Raw genomic sequence first — 20,861 nt, 5'->3', positions numbered from 1 at the left:
ATGGAGCAAAGCAACATAAACATCAGTTGAGTGGGAAAATGGTTTCAGTGAAATTGTCTTGGGGCTTTTTGTGGAGTTTGTACTCAGATTGCTAATCCGAAGTGCTTTTTAATTGGCTCTGTTTGATCCTCCAAGGTGGGCGTCCAGCCATTTTGGCAGCTCCTTCTGCTGCTAGATGAGTTGGCTAGGCAGTATGTGTGTGTGTATGTCTGTGTGTGTGTGTCTCATTTCAGTGCACCATGTCTGATTAAGATCCAGCATATTTTTACAGCCTGCATTAAAACATTAAAATCAGCCAATCAGCTGCAGCATCTCAATAGTTGCAACAGCCAATCAGGTTAGATCAGGATAATACTGAAAATAAATGATGCATTAAATTGGGTTCATTCCACGGGTGAAATATACTGCACATAATACCATTATATTGTCGTTGTCAGGAGAAAATAGAACATTTAGTGGCACGGTGGCACAAAAGGTAATATCTCTGCCACACAACGGGGTCCTGTGGTCCTGAGTTTGATCCTGGTCTTGTGTTGAACCAGGATGAAATTATTACAGTAAATTAATAAAAAAAAATAAAACATGAAAATACCACTTTAAAATTAGTATACACTTGGATTGGTTTATTACATTATTATCAATTAGGTTGTAAAACCTTAAAAATCATTAATGATCATTTTTAACAGATAAAACTCACCTCTCTTTTGTGTAATACTAAAATTCTCAGAGAACTTACTAAAAATGTCAGTGTAAAGAATAAGCTAAGACCCGATAACGTGAATATAGTAATTTCATATGTAAAGGTAAACACCGCATTATTAATAGTGTCTAAAAAGACACTCTTTTAGTGCTTAATTGAATCAACCTGGTATTTACATGGTTAAACTTACTAACTGAAGCTGATAGGTTTAATGTCGAATGATGGAGGAAACAAAGTAAACTCTTAGATATAAAGATGTTACAAAGGGTTGACTGAGTGATGGAAAAATATATAGCAGTAGGGTCTCCCAAGGCAAACTGGTCCTAGGTGATGCTAGTTTTTTTGCTAATAACTTTTAAATTGATAATGCACGATTAAATCAAGTGAACTGGTATTAAATCTTTAAAAGATTCTTTATACTCACAGACCTCTTTAACACGCATGGTTCTTTACTAAACCAAAAAAAGGCCTTTTGTAGCACCACTATTTTTAAGAGCGCAAGGTTAGTATTCTGAAAGATGTAAGGTTTAACCTGATAAATGAATGTGGTTTCATCGTTTAGCTGTAACCCTTTTGATCTATGTGTTATACATAATTATTAACTACTTTTAATGTGTTTACAATCTAATCAATAACCATTAATTAACAGATTGTAAGAAGTTTTTTTAACCTTAATAAGTGTATTCATATTTCAAAATGGCACCAATAAAAAAAATATATTAAAACAGACTCTGGCATTAAATGAGCTCTGGAAGGCAAGCTGGTGATTTGGAGTTGAATGGACATTAGATGTCCTCATTACACATAATGCACAATGTGTTTCAAGTACCACACACACACACACACACACACACACAAAACACAGAGAGAGAGAGAGAGAGAGAGAGAGAGAGAGAGAGAGAGAGAGAGAGAGAGAGAGAGAGAGAGAGAGAGAGAGAGATGGACCCAACATCAAAACAAAGCTAGAATGACAGTCACAAAGCCAACCACAGAACACAATGTATTAAATGTAAATAATGCTGCAAAGTAAACCATACGTATAGCAATGTCTCTGCCATTTTTGGATTCCTGCTCCTCCATCATTTTTCTGAAATTATTTTAGCAGCTATTCTGGAGTTTGTTCCCTCCTCTCTGCAGTAACAGCTTCTACTCTTCTGTCAAAGGAAGACAAAGTGTTGGAACATTTCTCTGAGGATTAGGTGGCAGCCAGCCATGAGAATATTAATGTGGTCAGAGTGCTTGATTATTATTTCTGGGTCACAAACAGAGGTATTGGTTGGAGCTATGCTCCAGAGAAAACATGCTTAAGCTGATATGTGAATGTTCCAGAGCATCCCATTCCATTTCATGCTTTTCTAATGAGATTATATGACATTATGTGACCTTGTGTGTGCTGCCCACTGACTACTAATATAAGGGTGTTATGAGTATTCAGGTTTTCTGTTTTGTCTGATTCTGAGAAATGTGTTCAAGTGACTGACCGTGGAAAGTGACCGGACAATAGACCTGCAGCAGATGGAGGTTAGATGTAAAAAATCTGGAGATTTCCTTTAAAGCCCTGAGCGCTCTCTCGCTCTCTCTCTCTCTCTCTCTCTCTCTCTCTCACTCTCTCTCTCTCTACAGAGGAAGCCAGTGAGGAGCAGTTAAATCCTGATTGGCTGATTTTTTTCATGTGTGTGATGACTCATCTGGAGCCTCAGTGCCACTCACTGAGGCTCCTATATTCTGTGAGGCTTCTGTACACATTCAGGATGGCACTGATCCCACCCTGGCGTTAATGATCAAGCTGACATGAGCAGAGCATGTTAGATGGGTTATTGGAAAGTATGTGATCCAAATCTGTAACAAATCCGTCCTGAAACAGAAGTAACTCACACTGTAGCTCATATTAGGTCAGTGTACTTTTGGTCATTCTATTTTGTTTTTTAAATACCAACATTATCCTTTTTTTAAAAAGTTCTGTTATTTGATATTTGTTTCAAATTCAAAATATTGTGTTTTCATTGTCAGAAATCTCAGCTACACAAAGTAAAAGGAAATTAAATTCATGTACATTTCCTAAAACCCAATATCAAATTCAATATATTTGAATTTGATATCTTTTTATTTTTCTGGGGTTCATGCCCATAAAGTTGTTGTCAAGGCAACACAAGATGTGTGGAAGCAATATGCTTACTTTTACACTTTATACTTGCTCTTTCTGTTAGTTGCAGGTTAGCAGCGTGGCTTCTGAGGCATTCTCATATCATTTTAGGCACGGGGCGAAGAGCACTATCTTCCATTGCAGTGCAGATTCTTCTAACACTCCTTAAGGAGAAACTGCTTTCTTCCCCATATTTATGTGACAGTGATATTGTTGTGAGGGAGAGAGAAAGAGAGATAGGGAGAGAGAGAGAGAGAGAGAGAGAGACAGAGAGGGAGCCGGCTTGGGTGGGTGGTGGCTGGGGGGTGGCATGTAGAGGGAGGGGAAAGTGGTAAAGGGGTTCAAGGCTGAAAGTGAAACAGATCGAAGGCACATTCATGAATCCTTCATTTGAAGTTAGCTGCAATTGTTTAGCTGTTAGCTTGGTCTCTTGAGCTCTGTGTGTGTTCAGTGATTACAATTCAGCAGCTTCTCTTCCATCTCAAGGTCTATCAGTCTCACCTTCTCTCTCCCTCTCTTTCTTTCTCTGTGTCTCTCTGTCTGTCTGTCTGTCTCTCTCTCTCTCTCTCTCTCTCTCTCTCTCTCTTTTCCACACATTTACTTTCAGCTTGAATATATTTACAAAGGCATATGAAAGTGCCTCGAGGCAACAAATATAGCCAGTGAAACTCAGAGGGCTGCAGGGTAAATAATCATGATATAAGCAGTTTTTCACGGGTGTAGAATTTTTTCTCCCAGTGTAGTCATTGCCAATTGCACCTGCTAGCAAGGTCTTCTTCGGTGTCAGTGGAAAATTATAATGTCCATATAAAGCCCCTTTTATACCTTAGCGAACCAGTAATCATAAGTACATGCTTATTACTATATTATTAAGCTGTAACTTAGAGTGAAATAACCACGTTGTTCCCTAAAACGTACCAAATTATATTCCTCATTAACACAAGTTAACGTCAGTATGAGGGGAACCTTAAATAAATGTGTAATTACAGTTGAGCCTTAGCCATTTGTAATGAACTGTTAAAGGATTTGAGTGGTATAGCGTATGAGAAACATTTGCATTTGCATGTCCAGTATTAAGCCCTTATTAAGCTTTATTACTGCACACACTGTTATGTCACTCAATAGTGTTCTGGAGAATGTCGGGGCTTGGTGGAAAATGATTGTAGCCTGGTGTTTGTATAATGTGGTAATGGATTTTCTTCAGTTCAGAATTTGGCTTGTTGGACCTTGGAAGTATGGGCTGCTGTTCTGCTTTCGTTCACTTTGTTTGGTTGCTATGATTTTGACATCTCACTTTTTGCCTGTTATGGTGTAGAAGACAATACCCTGGGTTGGTTTTCACTGACATTTTTAGGCTAAATGCTTTTGTTCTCTTGCCATTTCAGGTCACATTTCTCCTTGGAAGAGCCCCAAGCAGGTAAAATGAATCAAAACCTGACCATTAGTGCTCTTACTTTGCCAACGTCTTTAAATCAGTAATTAACCATACTGACCTTCGCTGTTGTATTCCAACGTTTTGTGATTACATGCTTATTGTACTACTAACAAGTAATTCTTCAGTAATTACACAAGTAGTTACACGCTGGCTTCATTGTCTTACTCTGAAACACCTGCTTTCCTCTTTCAAATAAAACATGGATTGCATTTTGTGAGAGAGTTGGCGTTAATATGCAATACATACGGAGTAACCATTTATACATTAAAAAGAAGACCTAAAGTGCCCTTAAAACCTTTGTAAAGTTCTCAGAACACTCTCAAACTACTTGTTTCATTTAATTTTCCAAAGATGGAAGGTTTTGCTTTCATCTGTCCCTAATCATTAAAGAGTGGATGATATATGACTAGCTGATATATTATTTCCTGAAAGTGGAAATTATATCATTAATTATCATCTGATGTTAGAGTCACAGATGATTATTACAGCTCATTATTTACACTTTTTCTCAGCTTGTTCACACACTGCTGCTAGTGCTGCATATTTCATCTGTTTATTCTGCGTTAATTTATTTGTATTTTATGGCATTAGATTTTAAACCACAAAAAAAATGAAATTTTTAACCTGAAAACAAAACAATATAAAATGTTTGGAAGATGTTTCAGTTCCCAGTAAGTACCCAGCCTGTGTTGTTGGTGCTGGTCCCAGGCCCAGGTGAAGTGAGAGGTTAGTGTCAGTAAGGGTGTCACTGCCAAACACGTGCCGTGTCTATCGTGCAGATCGTGGGTCACGTTGGTGGGTGATCTGCTGTAGCGACCCCTTGTGGGAACAACTAACCTGCAAACAAAAAAAAAAGCTGATGCCCTTGATAGACTGGCACGCTGCCAGAGGTGTGTTTCTGCTTTTACACCCAAAGATTCTGTGTATAATCTGGAGTGAGTGAGCTGATGAGGTTATTTTTTTTGTGGATGTGTGAATGTCACATTTCAAGGACAGGTGCTCAGAATCATTTTTTTTTTTCAACTTTCTGCAGGTAGAGAGGTCTAAAGTCACTACGTCCCACCTCAGATCCTCCATCCTTTTTTCTTTTCATGTTCTTTGTGTTGATTTATACTTGAAGCTGATTTGCCTCAGGAGCACCTCCCTCAGCTCCAAAGCTACAGCAGAAACTTTCCTCTCCTCCCTCTTCTTTCTCAGTTTTTAATCAGTGGAAGATTGGAGAAGTAGTAAAAAGGGAGGGATGTAAAGACCCAGAGACTCATCTGCAGCTGAATGTTTAATAATGGAGCTAATATATGGAGGATCATTCACAGATGGATATGAAAACAGAACATTTTCCTTTTGCCCATGAAATTACATTTGCGAGCCTCACCCCCCCCTGTTTTTTTTTGTCACACATTAATATTGGGAATGAATAGCTGTTAGCTGTGGACTAATAACCCTCTGTCCTCTGCTTTGGGACACACAGGGCAACTTTACTCTATGCATATATTTACCTGTGGTTGGAGAGTCAATTATGATGTTTTAATATATGTCATAATACACAACAGTGCTTAACACTGTGTCGACCATGTTGGTCCACCTTGTAGATGTAAAGGCAGAGACAGTAGCTCTTCTGTCGCTGCACGGTTTGTGTTGGTCATCTTATAGTCCTTAATCAGTGGACACTGGGACGATGCTCATAGGATGATGATGATGGCTGGATATCTTTGGTTTCAGTCTAAGAGTGACACTCCAGCCGCACAGCTGTGTCTGATCCACTCGCACTACATTCTGTAACAGTAGAACTAAAAGCTGTATAGTCATTGGAGCTGAGAGAGTGAGAGAAGAAACGAGGCGATTACTTTAATGCTTTGTCTGATCTGTGTAAAAATTGTAGTATGATAAAACTGTGCATTTTCTTTAGGAAAATGTCATATTTAAAAACAATATAAATGCAAAAATAGGGCTGAGAAAATCTGCCATTTTGGAAAATGTCATTATTTAAGTGTTCTGTGCAGAGGGAGTTGTACATATTTTCACTTAGAGACTCAACACAACGTGTCATTTGCCCAGGAGTGTTCAACTATTTTATGTGTGTGTGTGTGTGAGTCTGTGTGTTGCCTGGCAGTGACTCTGCCATGCTGACATTTTTTAATCTTTCTGGGTTTCTTCTTTTCTCTGAGCCGTTTTACTTGGCTCTGTGGCGCTGTCAGATTAACAGACTAACAGTGACCTGCTCTGATAAAACCTGCCACCCCCTTCATCTTCTCTTTCCTTCTCTCTTCTCTCTTCCCTCCTGCCTCCTCTCATTATCCCCCACTGCCTTGCCTTCCTTCCTCTGAGCTCTCAGAGTTACGAGGCTTCTGCTTTTCCACCTGCTTAGTATTCTGTGTATGAGCTTCATTACTTCCCCAAACCCTTCTATAGTCCATTTATTTACTTACACCAGTGAGCCAAATCATTACGACCACTTGCCTAATGTGATGTTATTGGATATAGTGAGATGCTCTGGGTAGTTTTCTGCTGAGAAGCTGGGATCATGCGGATGTCAGTTTGATAGCAACCTAGACCTAGTTTCTTCATGACAGTAGTGCACTTTACATTAACTTGTTGGATTTCACAGCTGGAAAAGGAAAGGTCTGTCTGTAGACTGTCACCACAAAGATGGAATCAAATAGTGATCTAAAAGCTGAAGCTGCACTTGTGAGCACATGAATTAAGACTAAAAAAGGTCCCAGACTATAACCCCTCCTTCAACAAACTGTACAGTTACATCAGTGTTCTCCTGGAGTCTCTTTCAGCAGGAAATTATGTTCAACAGCACACGAGGAAGGTGGTCATAATGCTTTTGCTCATCAGTGTTTTTATTTATTTACACAGAGGGTGTGGTCTTTCAGTTCACTTTTTGAACTTTGTATTGAATCTTTCAAACTGAAAAGTTGAAAAAAGAAAATAAGAACAGAAAAAGTGAAAAAGACTAAAAGTCTCACTTATGGCATTTTATATTGTGTTTTTTCTTTTGGGACAATGTGTCCTGCTCACTCTGTGGTAGTCAGATCACATCAGACAAGTGGAACAGCTCATTACACTGCTCCCAAAACTGTAAAGCTGAGAGAACACAGTGTAAGGAAAATGGCATCAAGGCTTCTGCGAGTAAAGGGTGAGGGTTCATTTGGCTCATTCCCTCCTCTCATCTCAGAGTGTGATCAGGGCTTGAATTCTTTGCTCTATTGCCCAAGGCACAAACTGTGTAAATATAGTTTTAAAAGTACAACAGTGGTTTAAAAAATCCAGTTTTGTTTCCTAAAGGTACATTACCTTCTCTTTTCCTGAGGGAGAGGTGAATATTTGTAATCTTTCATTACAGCACTGTGTAAAATAAAGAAAATTATATAATTTCTGGAGGTGAAATGGGGCATATGAAATCAACACAGTTTCACAATCTTCAGTTATAACAGGATATGATGCAATTTGTTCCTTTAATTTAAGGTACTGAGGGACTGACTTCCTCCAGGTTAGTGGTATAGTCCATTATCCCAAAACCCAAACATGCCATAACTGAGTCTCTCAGATGTGTTTTCTCATTTAGTGTTTTTCTCTGGTGCAGGGTGATTCAAACACAGACACACTACCGTTTTTCAGCTTTTCAATTTGAGAAATTCAATATAAAATTCCAAATGATAAGCGATACACAGACCTCTTTCAGTTATATTTCCTGTTAAGTGTTTTATGCAAATCCCCAAAAGCAAACAGCAAGTGTTGTTTAGTCAAGTGTCCAAACTAATTTGGAATATGACCAGTAACCTCCTCCTCCACACAGAGAGAAGGAATCAGTGAAAGGACCGCTGTGTCGGCCCAAAGCAAATTCTAATTACTGAGAGAGGGATTTAAAACCATTCCAGATGAATATTAAAGGAATAGTCTAACGCACAAACAACAGTTTACCCCTTTTTCTAAAATGTAGAGAGATTGGCCTCGTACCTTCGGTGCAGAATCAAAGAAGACCCCAAATAAGTCTATATTATCAACTACATTTTAAAACATGGGAAATCCTGAACAATTGACTTTAAACCAAACTATTCCTTTAATAACCCCATATTTTGATGTTTTCAGTTTGGAACTCCTGCTCTAGGGGGTGCTTATCTATGTAACGCTGTATTTGCAGGTCTCCGATCCTTGGGATCCCCAGAGTAGTGTTTCTGCACCACTTCTCCCTCACAGCACCCCCTATCTGCCCTGGCCAACTGCTGCTGAGCCCCCACAGGGCTTTGATCTCAGCAAACCTGACCCCTATGACCTGTACTTCAAGTCCAGGGCTATGTATGAGAGTAGGCGTAAGTAAACAACTTGCAGGGGTCCCAATATAGGAACAGAAATTTCAGTCATTCTTTGATATTCCAGGATCCAAAATAAAATGTTGCTATTTCTGTGATTTGAGGTTTTTATACAAATACATTTGTAAATATTGCATAATAATTGTAGTAAAATAATGGCAATGTGACTGTGAAGCTGACAACGTAATGAATAACATTTGCATTTGATATAATTTTGCATCATACCTTATTCTATTTTTGTCATATTTTGATATCAAACAGTGGCAAAGACACAAGACATTATCCACAGCGTTTCTTCACTTGTGTCAATGAGCTGCAAAAGTTGAATATCATTTTGTGAAGTTTATCCACTGTTCAATTTACCATTAGCAGTGCTTCAGGTCTTTGGCTAAAGAAGACAGTCATCAACAGTATCATACTGTAATCACAGTTTATTATTTCAGCTGGTGCACTGAACTCCAGCAGTCTTCACATGTGAGCTAAACCTGATCAGGAGCTGAGTGAGCGTGAATTAAAATCCAAGTTTCACAGCTTCACAAATGTGTGGGTTAAAGGCCAGAGATTCAGTTGTTCAGGTCTCTTTTTGTTCATTGGCTCCTGTTTATCGTGTTCTATGTTTATTTGTTATTGCTTGTATTTGGTCTCACACAGGCGACATTTACTCACATACACACACACACACACACACACAGATAGACAGACAGATGGCTGTGGCAGTTTTGGACAGCCACAGATCTGAGCATCTTTCAATAAAAGGACCAGGACTTCTGTTGTTGTTGTATTTTTTTTTTTAAATGGTGTTCAACCATTGTCTGAAATTCATGATAATGAACCAATGGAAATTTTGAAATGCATTTATTTTAGTTTTTGTAAATGGGTTTTATATTTACACAGGACTTTTCCAAATATTTTAGTCCCTCTGTAACAAAAGACCATCTCTGGGACTTTGGTAAAACAGTGATGACTGTGTGTGTGTGTGTGTGTGTGTGTGTGTGTGTGTGTTTGTGCATTTTAGAGCTGTGATTTATGGGCTTTCCTTGCTCTCACTTTCTCTTTTAGAGCCTGGTTTGCCTCGACCCAGTTATCCAGCTGACCCCTCGGGTGAGTGACCAAACCAGCTCAGAGAACATTTAATCATATAATAATGTTTAGAGCAAAATCCCTTATCTCCAAAAAAAGCTAACAATAACTTTAGCTTTAGTCATTTTGAGAGGTTCTTGTAAATATTTAGGTTTTTGATTATTGAAAAATAAAAAAATAAATTAAAGTAATAAAAAAAATAATGATTAAATATTAAATTAATTAAAAATAAATTAAACTGGTAAGCTGTGGAAAAGCTTTAAATTTGATAAAGTATTCCTTTAATTAATATCTACATTGAGACAATAGTGTCTAAACTCTGACTGGACACTCTCTCTCTCTCTCTCTCTCTCTCTCTCTCTCTCTCTCTCTCTCTCTCTCTCTCTCTCTCTCTCTCTCTTTGCTCTGCTCCTTTAGCCTTTAGGCCTTTAGCTGGCATGCTGTTTTTTATGGAAACTCCACTGAAAGTATTTAGGGATAAAGATATTGTGGATAAAATATTGAATCAGCTGTGACTCAGCTGTGACAAGCCATTTTCAGCTTTTTCAGTGTGCTGTTCATCCTGAACATATTTAAACAAAAGCTTTTCACGACACACTCACAGATATTTACCTTGGATGTTTCTAAAAATATAATAGCTTTTCAGATCAAAAGCACTTTTTATACAAAGCATCCTATCTGAACTGAAAGTCTATGTATAGTTTGACACTTACAACAGTGTGGTCTTTCCATAGCTTTTTTTTCAGTTTCCCTTTTATTAATTTAACCTTTTATTAACCAGGCAAGTCAATAACAACATATTCTTATTTACAGGCAGAGACTGTAGCAAATAAACCCAGACTGTGCATCAAAATGTACAATAAAAAAGCATGTTTATGTGTGCTTTCTGTAGAGGACATATTTACTTACTTTCATCTGGAAGATCAACAGAAACAAGTGTGCTCAAACTTTTGCACATCTGTGCATGTCCTGTCTTGATTGCAGCAGAGTTCCAGGAGGTGGAGGTGAATTTGAGGAGAGAGAAGTCTGGATTTGGGTTCAGGATTCTGGGCGGAGAGGAGGCGGGTCAACCTGTGAGTCCGGAGACTCAAGAGAAGGCTCGTACATGCACACACACACACACACACACCCAAAACACAATGTAATTACTATATTTTAAAAATATGTATATATCCAGCTACATTAATGTACACCTATAGAACCTGACCTTCCTATGGTTCCTGTAACTTAATGCCATAAATTCCTCACACAAATGTTCCAACATCCAGTACAAGGCCATTCCAGAAGAGCAGAGAATGTTACTACAGCAAATAAAAATAAAATCTCGATGAATGCCCTTTATTTCTAAAGAAATCTGGGATGAGCATGGGCCCACAATTTTGTGGTTGAGTAGTGCACACATTTACACATACACATATACACACATGGACCACACGGTGGCGCTGCAGGTAGTGTTGATAGCACACAACTCCAGGATTCTACAGTTTTGGGTTCAATCCTTGTCTGGGGTCACTGTGTGTGGGGAGTTTGGTGTGTTTTCCCCGTCTCTGTGGGCGTCCTCCGGGAGCTCTCGTTTCCTCAAATAATTCACAAAACACACAGAAGTGTGCGTAGGTGTGAGTGAATATGTGAGTGTTTGATGCCCGGTGAGGAACAGGTAGGCGCCTTGTCTAGGGTGTGGATCCATGGCAACCCTGAACCTGCAGGAAATGAATGAGTGAATGAACAATGCATTCATACATTTTTCACTGACAGAAAGAAAGAAAGAAAGAAAGAAAGAAAGAAAGAAAGAAAGAAAGATGAAAGAAAAAAATAAAAGGAAGGCTTTTGTAGACATGAGATATAAGTCAGTGGCAGTTTGGATGGCAGTGTTGATTAAAGTGTGAATATTTTGCTGTGGGAGACACACAGAGGCATTTTAATTAAAGCTGAGGCAACTCAACGTCTAACAAGCTCAGCCTCAAACTCTGACACAGTAATACACAGTGCATTTCACTACAGTGACTCATTAATGCCCCTGTCCTATGCTGTGTGGGCCAAATGTTTGTAGATCCTCATCCAGAGTTTCTTCTGAAGTTAAGTGTATTAGTCAGGGCTTTGTTCTCCTTTTCTACAGCTAGAGATATTACTTCTATAGAAACATTTTACAATGTATGTTTGGACATACCTACAAGGATTTGATGGCATTCAGCCACTTAAACATTAATGATGTCAGGGACCAATGTCTGATAACTAGTTCTGGATCCTAAATATTAATGGATGGATGTCCAGGGGGCACAGCTCAATGCAGAGGGTTTGATTCCCCTCTGGCCCACATTTGGCATTGAGATTGTTGACCATAGGCTCAGGTGCAGCTGGTCCAGAGCATTTTTCTGTAGTGAATATTTAAGCAGTTTATCCTCCATAGAATGGGTCCCCCACATTGGGGTAACCATGATTACAATAGGTTCAGTGCAGAATCAGAATGTGACATGACTGATTTTATTAAAGGAAGTGTTATAACTGGTATAATGTTTTTCCACATGTAGATCCTGATTGGGGCAATCATAGAAAACAGTCCAGCAGATAAAGATGGTCGTCTGCGTCCAGGTGACGAGCTGCTCTCTGTTGACGGTATTCCTGTGGCAGGGAAACCACACCGTTATGTCATCGAGCTCATGCACGCAGCCGCTCGCAACGGCCAAGTCAAAATGACCATCCGCAGGAGAGTGCACAGCACCGGTCAGCCCTCACCTCAGTTCTTTTAACACGGTTATATGAACAGACAGAATGACCCCACACAGGCTCTTCCCTTTATAAAGCACCTCTTTCTCTCCTCTCTTCCTTTTCTCACTGTTTTGTTTTCCTTCTCTCACTATCTTTCTTTATCCTCTCTTTCTTTCTCTCTGCTGCAATATTATATCTCTGTAAAAGCCTGATCTTTCTGTCTCATCCTGCCTAACTCATCCTGTCTTTTCTTGTTGTCTGTGCTGTGGTCTTTTCTGTTGTAAAGAAAAGGGTTTGTTGCCGGAAGCCTGTGTTTAACTCAGTAGTTTTATGACAGAAAGCTTTTGACAAGCTACAGCTGGCCACATTGTTTTTACTTGTTTTATTTTCTTCTCCCATTTTGAGTCTTCCTCTGCTGAATGTTTTTTTTTAACCACTTACCATAACATTGGCCTTGTTTTAAAATCCTTTAATTTTATTAACTAAAACACCATTTCTGTGTGGGCAGAAGGCCAAAACGGCATTTTCAACAATATTCTGTTATGTATAGATGGGCTGATAAAATCCTTGTTTTGTTATTTTTTCCAGTTTTTCATTAGATTATGTGCCAAATAATCAGAGACGTCTGTGTTTTTATCTCTAGGAATTCAACAGGATATTTTTATTAATGTACCTTTAAGCCTGATGAATGTAAATGACCTCTTTTCGGATTGGTTGTCCTGAATTTTGCCTTGTTCAAAAAGCAATCTGGACTGAAACTCTTTGGAACTTCGGCGTAAATGGGTGAAGCTAAAATGATGTAGGCTGAATATAAATGTATATGTAAATGTGTTGTATGTGCTGGTTGTGGTAAAAAAAAAAAAAAAAAAAAAACATTTAAAGGAGCAATAAGCCATTTTTTCCCACCACAACAAAAAGTAGCAAACAATGTTCAGGCATCTGACTATTTAGTTTTTTTCTGTAAAGTAAAGTCATATCACACAAAATTTTAAATAGCTTTGTAGTCCCTAAATGAACTAGTTTATTCTTCCTAGAGTGGGTCCTCCACATGGTGTGATAATGCTTAATGTAAGGTTTAGTACAAACCCTCTGATACCTTCAGGCTATTAGAAAGTTATCAGTGTAATATCTCTTTCATAACATGAGAAAGGATCATTGGAGAAAATGACAGACTGCTCCTTGAAATCCTTGCATTAAAGCCTCCATTTCTAGGGCTGGGGTTCTTTAATATTGCTTTTTCTTCCTCTTCCTCCTCAGGTGAGTCGTGTCCTCAGAATGGTCGAAGTCCTGGTTCCATTTCGACTCAACACAGCTCTCCCAGAAGCGACTTTAATTCAGGAACATTCTCCAATAACTCCGCCCCCAACGAGACCACAGTCAATAACAACTTGCAGGCCAGTGATGTCATCATCCAGCGCAAAGAGAGTGAAGGGTTCGGCTTCGTCATAATTAGTTCCCTCAATCGGCCTGAGACAGTGCCACCTTCTGGTTAGTCTTATACAGACTCTTGAACAGGCTCTCACAATTAATAGAAAATCAGTAATTATCTCTCTCTGTTCAGTTAATTGGAGGTTCAGTAAAAATAAAAGGTGTAATAATAATAATAATATATTATTATTATTATTTTTGTTGTTGTTGTTGTTGTTGATTTTATTACATGCCTTGCATGAAATTGGGTTCAAAGTGCTTCACAAAAATGGTTGTAGATCTGTATGTTTGTGGACTAATGGTCTTCATTCATATGCTTTGTATATACTTCAGAATGCAGCCTGGTTAGCAACAGTGAACTGACCAATTCTTCAGCTTTCCTGGCATGCCTTGTACAGCTATTGTCACTGTTAATGATTCTGCCCACACTTGCATTCATCTTGCAGACTTTACATGGTGTCTATCTTAAAGATATCATAGAATTTGTTTTGACCATCCAATTTTTTTTTAAATAAAAGGTTTACATCTGACACAAATGCACCTGTAAAGGCTTCAGTCTTGGACCCTGAGGCACTAGTTTATTGAAGCTTGCAGCTTGTATACCTCAGAGAGTTCAGCATTGTCCCTTTAAAGGGGCACAACTGTGCCATGGGGCCACTTTTGTTTACACCCTAACACTAATTCTTTTCTCTTGTGCCGTGTCCGATTATTTACGGTTCTCCTCTGGCCCCCTAAAGCTGCTCGGTTCTTGCTGAATGCCCAGAACGAGGGCACAGGGACAATTCTAGTTCGAGTGGATTGCTTCAAGGTAGCACAATGCTATTAAAAATGCAGGGGCTACTTTAAAGCTTTATGCTTTAATAATGAATGGGAGCCAGTGGAATGAAGAAGAGAGAAAAAAAGAGAGGGAGAGGGAGAGAGAGAGAGGGAGAGGGAGAGAGAGAGAGAGAGAGAGAGAGAGAGAGAGAGAGAGAGCATAATTAGGAAGAAGAACAGATAGAGTAATAGTGAAAGACACATGAGTATAGTAGTTAATAGTAGTACATACAGTATAAAAGACAGATAGAGATGGGGATAAAAAGAAAGATGGACAGAATGAAGAGAAAGAGGTCAGATTAGAGAAGGATAGAATGGAAAGATAGATGGACAAATACAAATTGGAATGGGAGAGAGAAAGGGCAGAAAAAAGTAAAAGAGATGAGAGTGATAGAAAGAAAAAGTAAGGGGGAGAGAGAGAAAGAGGGGGGAGCAGGAAAGAAAAAATGGACTTAATGTTGGACAAAGGAGAGTGAAGACAGACAGATTGACAGATAGAGAAAGACAAATGGGAATAGAGGAGAGAGAAACAAAGACAGATAGAGAGGGGTGAAAGAACGAATGAGGAGACTGGGTAAGGATGGGTGGGAAATAGAGAGGAGATGGAAGCAGATTGAACGAGACAAATGAGAATGAGGGAGAGTGAAATGGCTAGAAAGGAGGGAAAAGGAGAAAGGGATAGAGAGAGAGAGAGAGAGAGAGAGAGAGAGAGAGAGAGAGATTGGTAATGAACATAGTTTTGGCAATGCAAGTGTCGATATTTGACTGACCAATAAAGCAACTTTGGATTTAGATTTGAGATGCAGATAAAGGAGAGGAGGGCATGTTAGTGGGATGGGGAGAGAATGAGAGAATGAACAGGTACATTACAAATGAGTATAAGATATGAAAAAAAATCATTTATAACTTGTATCTCTCTCCCTCTCTCTCTCTCTCTCAGCCGTTCCTCATAAGATTGGGAGGATAATAGAGGGCAGTCCTGCTGACCGCTGTGGGAAGCTGAAGGTTGGTGACCGGATTCTCGCAGTGAATAATCAGTCCATTGTCAGCATGGCTCACGCAGACATCGTTAAACTGATAAAAGATGCTGGGCTCAGCGTCACTCTGCGTATCATCACTCAGGAGGGTGAGTTCACACCCAGATCTCACTGCTCACTCCCAGACAACAACCCTTATCTAATCCTAATCCTAATCTAATTCTAATCCTACACTGTACACAATGGCAGTATTTTTACTAGAGGTGGGCCAGTCAGCGTTCCGTGAGTCATTTGTCAATTATTTTTAGTGCAATCAAATATGAATCTGAATCTATTACAATCAAATACAGTAATTGACCAATCTTAATCCTAATCCGAATCCCAGGAATACGCCGATTTACAGTAATAACATATGAGTTGGGGAGTTAAATATCAATATTATTGTGTCTTTAATGTTTAAAATTCAATAATGTATTTCAGAAGTTCTGCAGAAATCAAATCTGATTTTTGAGCATATTTTAAAGGAGGTATCATTATGGTGTGGAAACTCTCTAAGACAAAACATTAGAGGCTTTGAATGGTTTTGTTTACCACAGGGTGCGATGGCATTTTTGAAAACATTTTTGAAAATAATGATCATTTTTTTATAGACAAATTAAGCTTAGAGCTGGCATTCCTTATATAGGCATGACACCAGCTTCACTAATCTATATGTGCATTTGATTAATTAAGCGGTCTCTTACGTGCTAACAAATATAGGTCATAAAGTGTATGTATGTGTATATGTGTGTTTCAGAGTCAGGCAGCACTCCCTCTGCTGGTAGCTCAGAGAAGCAGAGTCCTCTGGCCCAGCCCAGTCCAGCGACCCAGTCCAGCCAAGCTCTGCCAACTCAGTCCAACAGCATCTCGCTGGCGACTAGTGCACCTCCACACAACACACACACACAGCCCACCCCTGCCAGTCAAACCAGCCCGGCCAATCATGTCAGTACTACAACACAGCAAGGCCCACCCAATCAGGCTCTGGCCACGTCCATTCAGATCTACACCCACGATGGCAGGTAAGACAAATTGGCAGAAGATCACATTTACAACTTGTCCACCTTAAATATAACCTCTTAAGTTCTATTTATACTGCAAACAAGACAGATAGAGAGAGGAGAATACAAAAGTGGGGAAGTATGGGGAGAAAGTTGTAAGAATTGATAGAAGGGGGACAGAAAGACAGATAAACAAATATAAATAAGAATGTAAGGGAGAAGAGATGTTGACAATAGTATGAGAGAGAACAGAAACATTTACAGCAGGTTTGTTCTTCAGTAAAAGCCCCCCTTTTTTAGATGAGAATATTTTGAGCTACACTGAAGATAAATACGCTGAGATATTATAATAAAATTAAAACATTATGGGTTTCTTTGGCCGGTTTGTCATGCATATCTCACTGCACATTCATCGCCCTCCCAAAAATACAAGGAAGAACTAGCATTTTTAACTTGATATTGTTGTTATGAATTAAATACATGAGTGGCTCAGCAGGTAGTGTCGCAGTCACACAGCTCCAGGGACCTGGAGGTTGTGGGTTTGATTCCCGCTCCGGGTGACTGTCTGTGAGGAGTTGGTGTGTTCTCCCTGTGTCCGCGTGGGTTTCCTCCAGGGGGCTCCAGTTTCCTCCCACAGTCCAAAAACGCACGTTGGTAGGTGGATTGGCGACTCAAAAGTGTGAGTGAATGTGTGAGTGTGTGTTGCCCTGTGAAGGACTAGCGCCCCCTCTGGGGTGTGTTCTCACCTTGCGCCCAGTGATTCCAGGTAGGCTCTGGACCCACCACGACCCTGAACTAGATAAGTAGTTACAGATAATGAATGAATGAATTAAAACATTTTTTCAGTCAGTTGGCAATGCTAATATACACATAATCCCACTGTGTTAAACTTATGTTGATTATTTTATTTTACATTTAAATATCCAATATTAAATGCTTCTGTTTTAATAAGAGAGTGCACTTTATAGTAACCAAGGTGTTTATGGCTTCTTTAGGCATTTGAAGTGAAAAGTGTTTTCAGTCAGCTCCATAAGCTTTCCACAAGTCTTTCTCCCTCATCCTCACACAGTCACACTATTTCTGTCTCTATTTTTCCCTTGTTATATAACATCACTTATCTCCCGTGGAGTTAAATAATTTACCTGTATGGCTCTTTAAAAGATCTTTGAATCATTTATCCAGGCATATGGGAGTGCAGATTCTCCTTCTCTCTGTCTCTCTCTCTCCCTCTCTCTCGTTTCTCTCAGTCTTTCTCTGTGCATCGTTACACTGAATTAAACTTTTACAGCCGTGTGAATATGGCGCCACTCATTAGTGTCATAGTCCAGTCTTTATCCTCTGAGAGAGGAAAGAAAACAGATCTAGAGTCAAGCTGAGAGTCTGGGGTCTGGAGTCTACAAGCTTCCACTTAGTTCTCACTCAGCCGAGGTGTCTTAAATGACACATTTTATTGGGAGCAGTTATACTTTCCCTTTTGATTGCCTTTTTGTTTAAACAGCCGAACTGCAGAAAAGCAAACAGATTTTATGTATTTGCAGTAGGAAAAAGTGATGGTATGTAAACATTATTAAAATTTCATAATGCACTGTTCACCTCTATGGAGGAGTCTGCATGGGCATGAAAAATAAATCCACGATGTTTTAAGCATTAAATAAGTATATATAGTCAAAATACATTCCTCATGTTTATTTAAAATGTTCACGTCTCCGTGACCAGGATTGGCAATCCCTGTACTATATTATACCCAAAATAATATGTACAACATATACCTTAAATTACTGTATTGCAAGTTTAATAGGCATTTATGTAAATAGTAAATCAATGAGCACACTCTGTAAATTTAGTTTATATTTGAGTATCAATGTATGTTTTGCCCTGTGGACTGTGTTCCCACCTTACGCCCAGTGAATCCAGGTAGGCTCCGGACCCACAATGGCCCTAAACTGGATAAGCGGTTACAGAAAATGAATGAATGTTCATGTTGTTAGCTACAGGTCAGAAGTAAAAGCTCGGCAGGATGTGAAGCCAGATGTCCGGCAACCTCCTTTCACTGATTACCGCCAGCCCCCAGTGGACTACAGGCATCCTCCTGTTGCAGACTACAGACATCCTCCACTGCTGGATTATCGACAGCTTCCCTCTGACCCTTGCAACTTCCCCATACCTGACTACAGACAGCAGGTAAACACTAACAGAGATCCAAATCATACTGGAGTATTGAGAGCAGATAAACACATTAACATTGAGGTCCACACCGCACTGGACTAGAGACAGCAGGCAAAAACACTAACACTGAGATCCACACCAGCAGGTTCCCACTGAGTTACATCAAAGTCTTTATAAGAAAAGTCTGCTCCACAGCCGTTTATGTAACGCCGCCGGGCAGGTACTTCTGCTTAAACTAGATTAGCCTCCTGTCTTTTTGAATGGAGAGAGACCACTAAACTCATAATGAAATACAACTTGTAAAATCTTGTAGACATCACATAGTAGTTTGTAGCACTTGGCTCAAATAATATAAAAAATAAAGTGAGTTTTTTTATTTTTCTGGTTATTGGAACATTTTTGTAAGTATTTGATGACATTTAGCCACAGTCCACACCTGAAACTGAATGTTCACTTTTAATGGTTGGTTATTGGTGCACATTAATTCTGTTTTGTTTGTTGTCTTGTGTCTTTGTCCTGCAGGATTTTGATTTCTTCACAGTGGAACTGGAGAAGAGTGTGAAGGGTTTTGGGTTCAGTATCCGTGGAGGGCGGGAGTATAAGATGGATCTGTTTGTCCTCCGGTTGGCCGAGGACGGACCTGCCATTCGTAATGGTAGAATGAGGGTAAGGAACCATGACCCATTTTCAGCAATTTGCCAGAGTCTCTTATCTAGAACTACCAACAGGTTCAGTCATGTTACAAAAGTATGCTATGGTAACGTTAGGAGTCTTGCCCAAGGACATTTATTGAGAATTATATTCCTGCTTGAGTTGGTAATCAAAATACAATCTGCTGTGTTACCCACTGCTCTATTCCAACTACCCTTTAACATGATCATTAATCTTTAATAGATTACCTTTAATGAAAATGGAAGTGTTTTTAGGTTTCTAGTGTTGAATTTTACATGCAATACATGTCACACATTCCCCATCTGCATGAAGAACTACAGTCTCATTAATGTAGCGTTAAAGGATGTTGAGATATAGCTAATCTTTAAAGTAAACTTCAGTATGATTATAGGTTTATGAAACGGAAGCCTTATTCAGAGATAAATTTCTTTAAGTTCAAATAAACTCCATAAAACTCCAAGATTGCATGAATAAGGACTTTGTTTGAATGTTTTTTTAAAATGGAGAATGACATTCTTTGTTGGAGAATGATGGTTTTTGGTGAAGAATATTGGTTTTACTTTTGGTGGTGTTTATTGGATAATAGCTTGAATTTATGGAAAATGATGATGGTGTTTAATGGAGAATGATGGTGTAGGTTTGATCTGTTGAAATGTGTCTGAAGAATTTTTTTAAATATTGGTTGGAGAACATTTGCGTTTCTACTCGACTAATATTAGTTTTTATTGGAGAATGGCTAATGTCTGGTGGAAAACGGTGGAGCTTGTTGGACTCTTGTGTCTGTAATGATCTTAAACCACTTATCTTTTATCTTGGACCTTCTGCTAGCCCTCTTGATCATCTCCAGTGACCTGTCAATGTCCCCTCTTTATGTCCAACCTTTTTCTCTTCAGCGATCTTTCCCTCCTTTCCTCTGCTTTCTGTTTTGCTCTGTTTCCTTCAGCTGTGCTTATCTGTAATGAAGCTGTCGGAGCTAATATGAGCATCATTGCCTCCGGGCTTCTGGCTCTTGTTTTTTTTTCTGTCCGTATGTCTGCCTACTCGCATGCTCGCTCTCCTTTCCATCTCTCTCGCACTCTCTCTTCCATCTCTCCCTGTATCTCTCTTCACTCCTCTTCTGGGCTGAAAGCAGGCTTTTATAACATGTCACACAGCTCAGTGTGACTCTACTGGATTTATCCATTAGATTCAGCCTCAGAATAATTATTTAGTCAAGAAGCAGTGCTTTACATTGATTTGAAAAGTTCCTCTTTTCAAAAGTGCACAGGTGAACTTTGACACTAACAGGTGTTATGCTCCTTTGTTATAGTCCTGCATTTTCAAAAAGCCCTTCAACCCCTCACCTGCTATTGTGTATTTTAAAATAGAATAGATATTAGATA

General features: G+C 39.2%; 1 protein-coding gene across 1 annotated transcript in view; it reads left to right on the top strand.

Annotated features, from left to right (window-relative positions):
* Positions 1-20,861, top strand: part of LOC136695739 (membrane-associated guanylate kinase, WW and PDZ domain-containing protein 2-like) — a 55,454-nt gene that overhangs the window by 19,254 nt on the left and 15,339 nt on the right. Inside the window, exons 5-14 of the mRNA XM_066669999.1 lie at positions 4,229-4,260; positions 8,426-8,594; positions 9,654-9,695; positions 10,659-10,771; positions 12,203-12,395; positions 13,638-13,868; positions 15,565-15,750; positions 16,398-16,662; positions 18,630-18,822; positions 19,330-19,473. Coding sequence (XP_066526096.1) covers positions 4,229-4,260; positions 8,426-8,594; positions 9,654-9,695; positions 10,659-10,771; positions 12,203-12,395; positions 13,638-13,868; positions 15,565-15,750; positions 16,398-16,662; positions 18,630-18,822; positions 19,330-19,473 — 1,568 coding nt within the window. The remainder of the gene's footprint in view (positions 1-4,228; positions 4,261-8,425; positions 8,595-9,653; positions 9,696-10,658; positions 10,772-12,202; positions 12,396-13,637; positions 13,869-15,564; positions 15,751-16,397; positions 16,663-18,629; positions 18,823-19,329; positions 19,474-20,861) is intronic.

The sequence above is a fragment of the Hoplias malabaricus genome, chromosome 4 (assembly GCF_029633855.1).
Source record: "Hoplias malabaricus isolate fHopMal1 chromosome 4, fHopMal1.hap1, whole genome shotgun sequence".
In the NCBI taxonomy this organism is placed as follows: domain Eukaryota; kingdom Metazoa; phylum Chordata; class Actinopteri; order Characiformes; family Erythrinidae; genus Hoplias; species Hoplias malabaricus.
The sequence above is the reverse complement of the archived record's forward strand: the minus strand, read 5'-3'. Positions and strand labels throughout refer to the sequence as shown.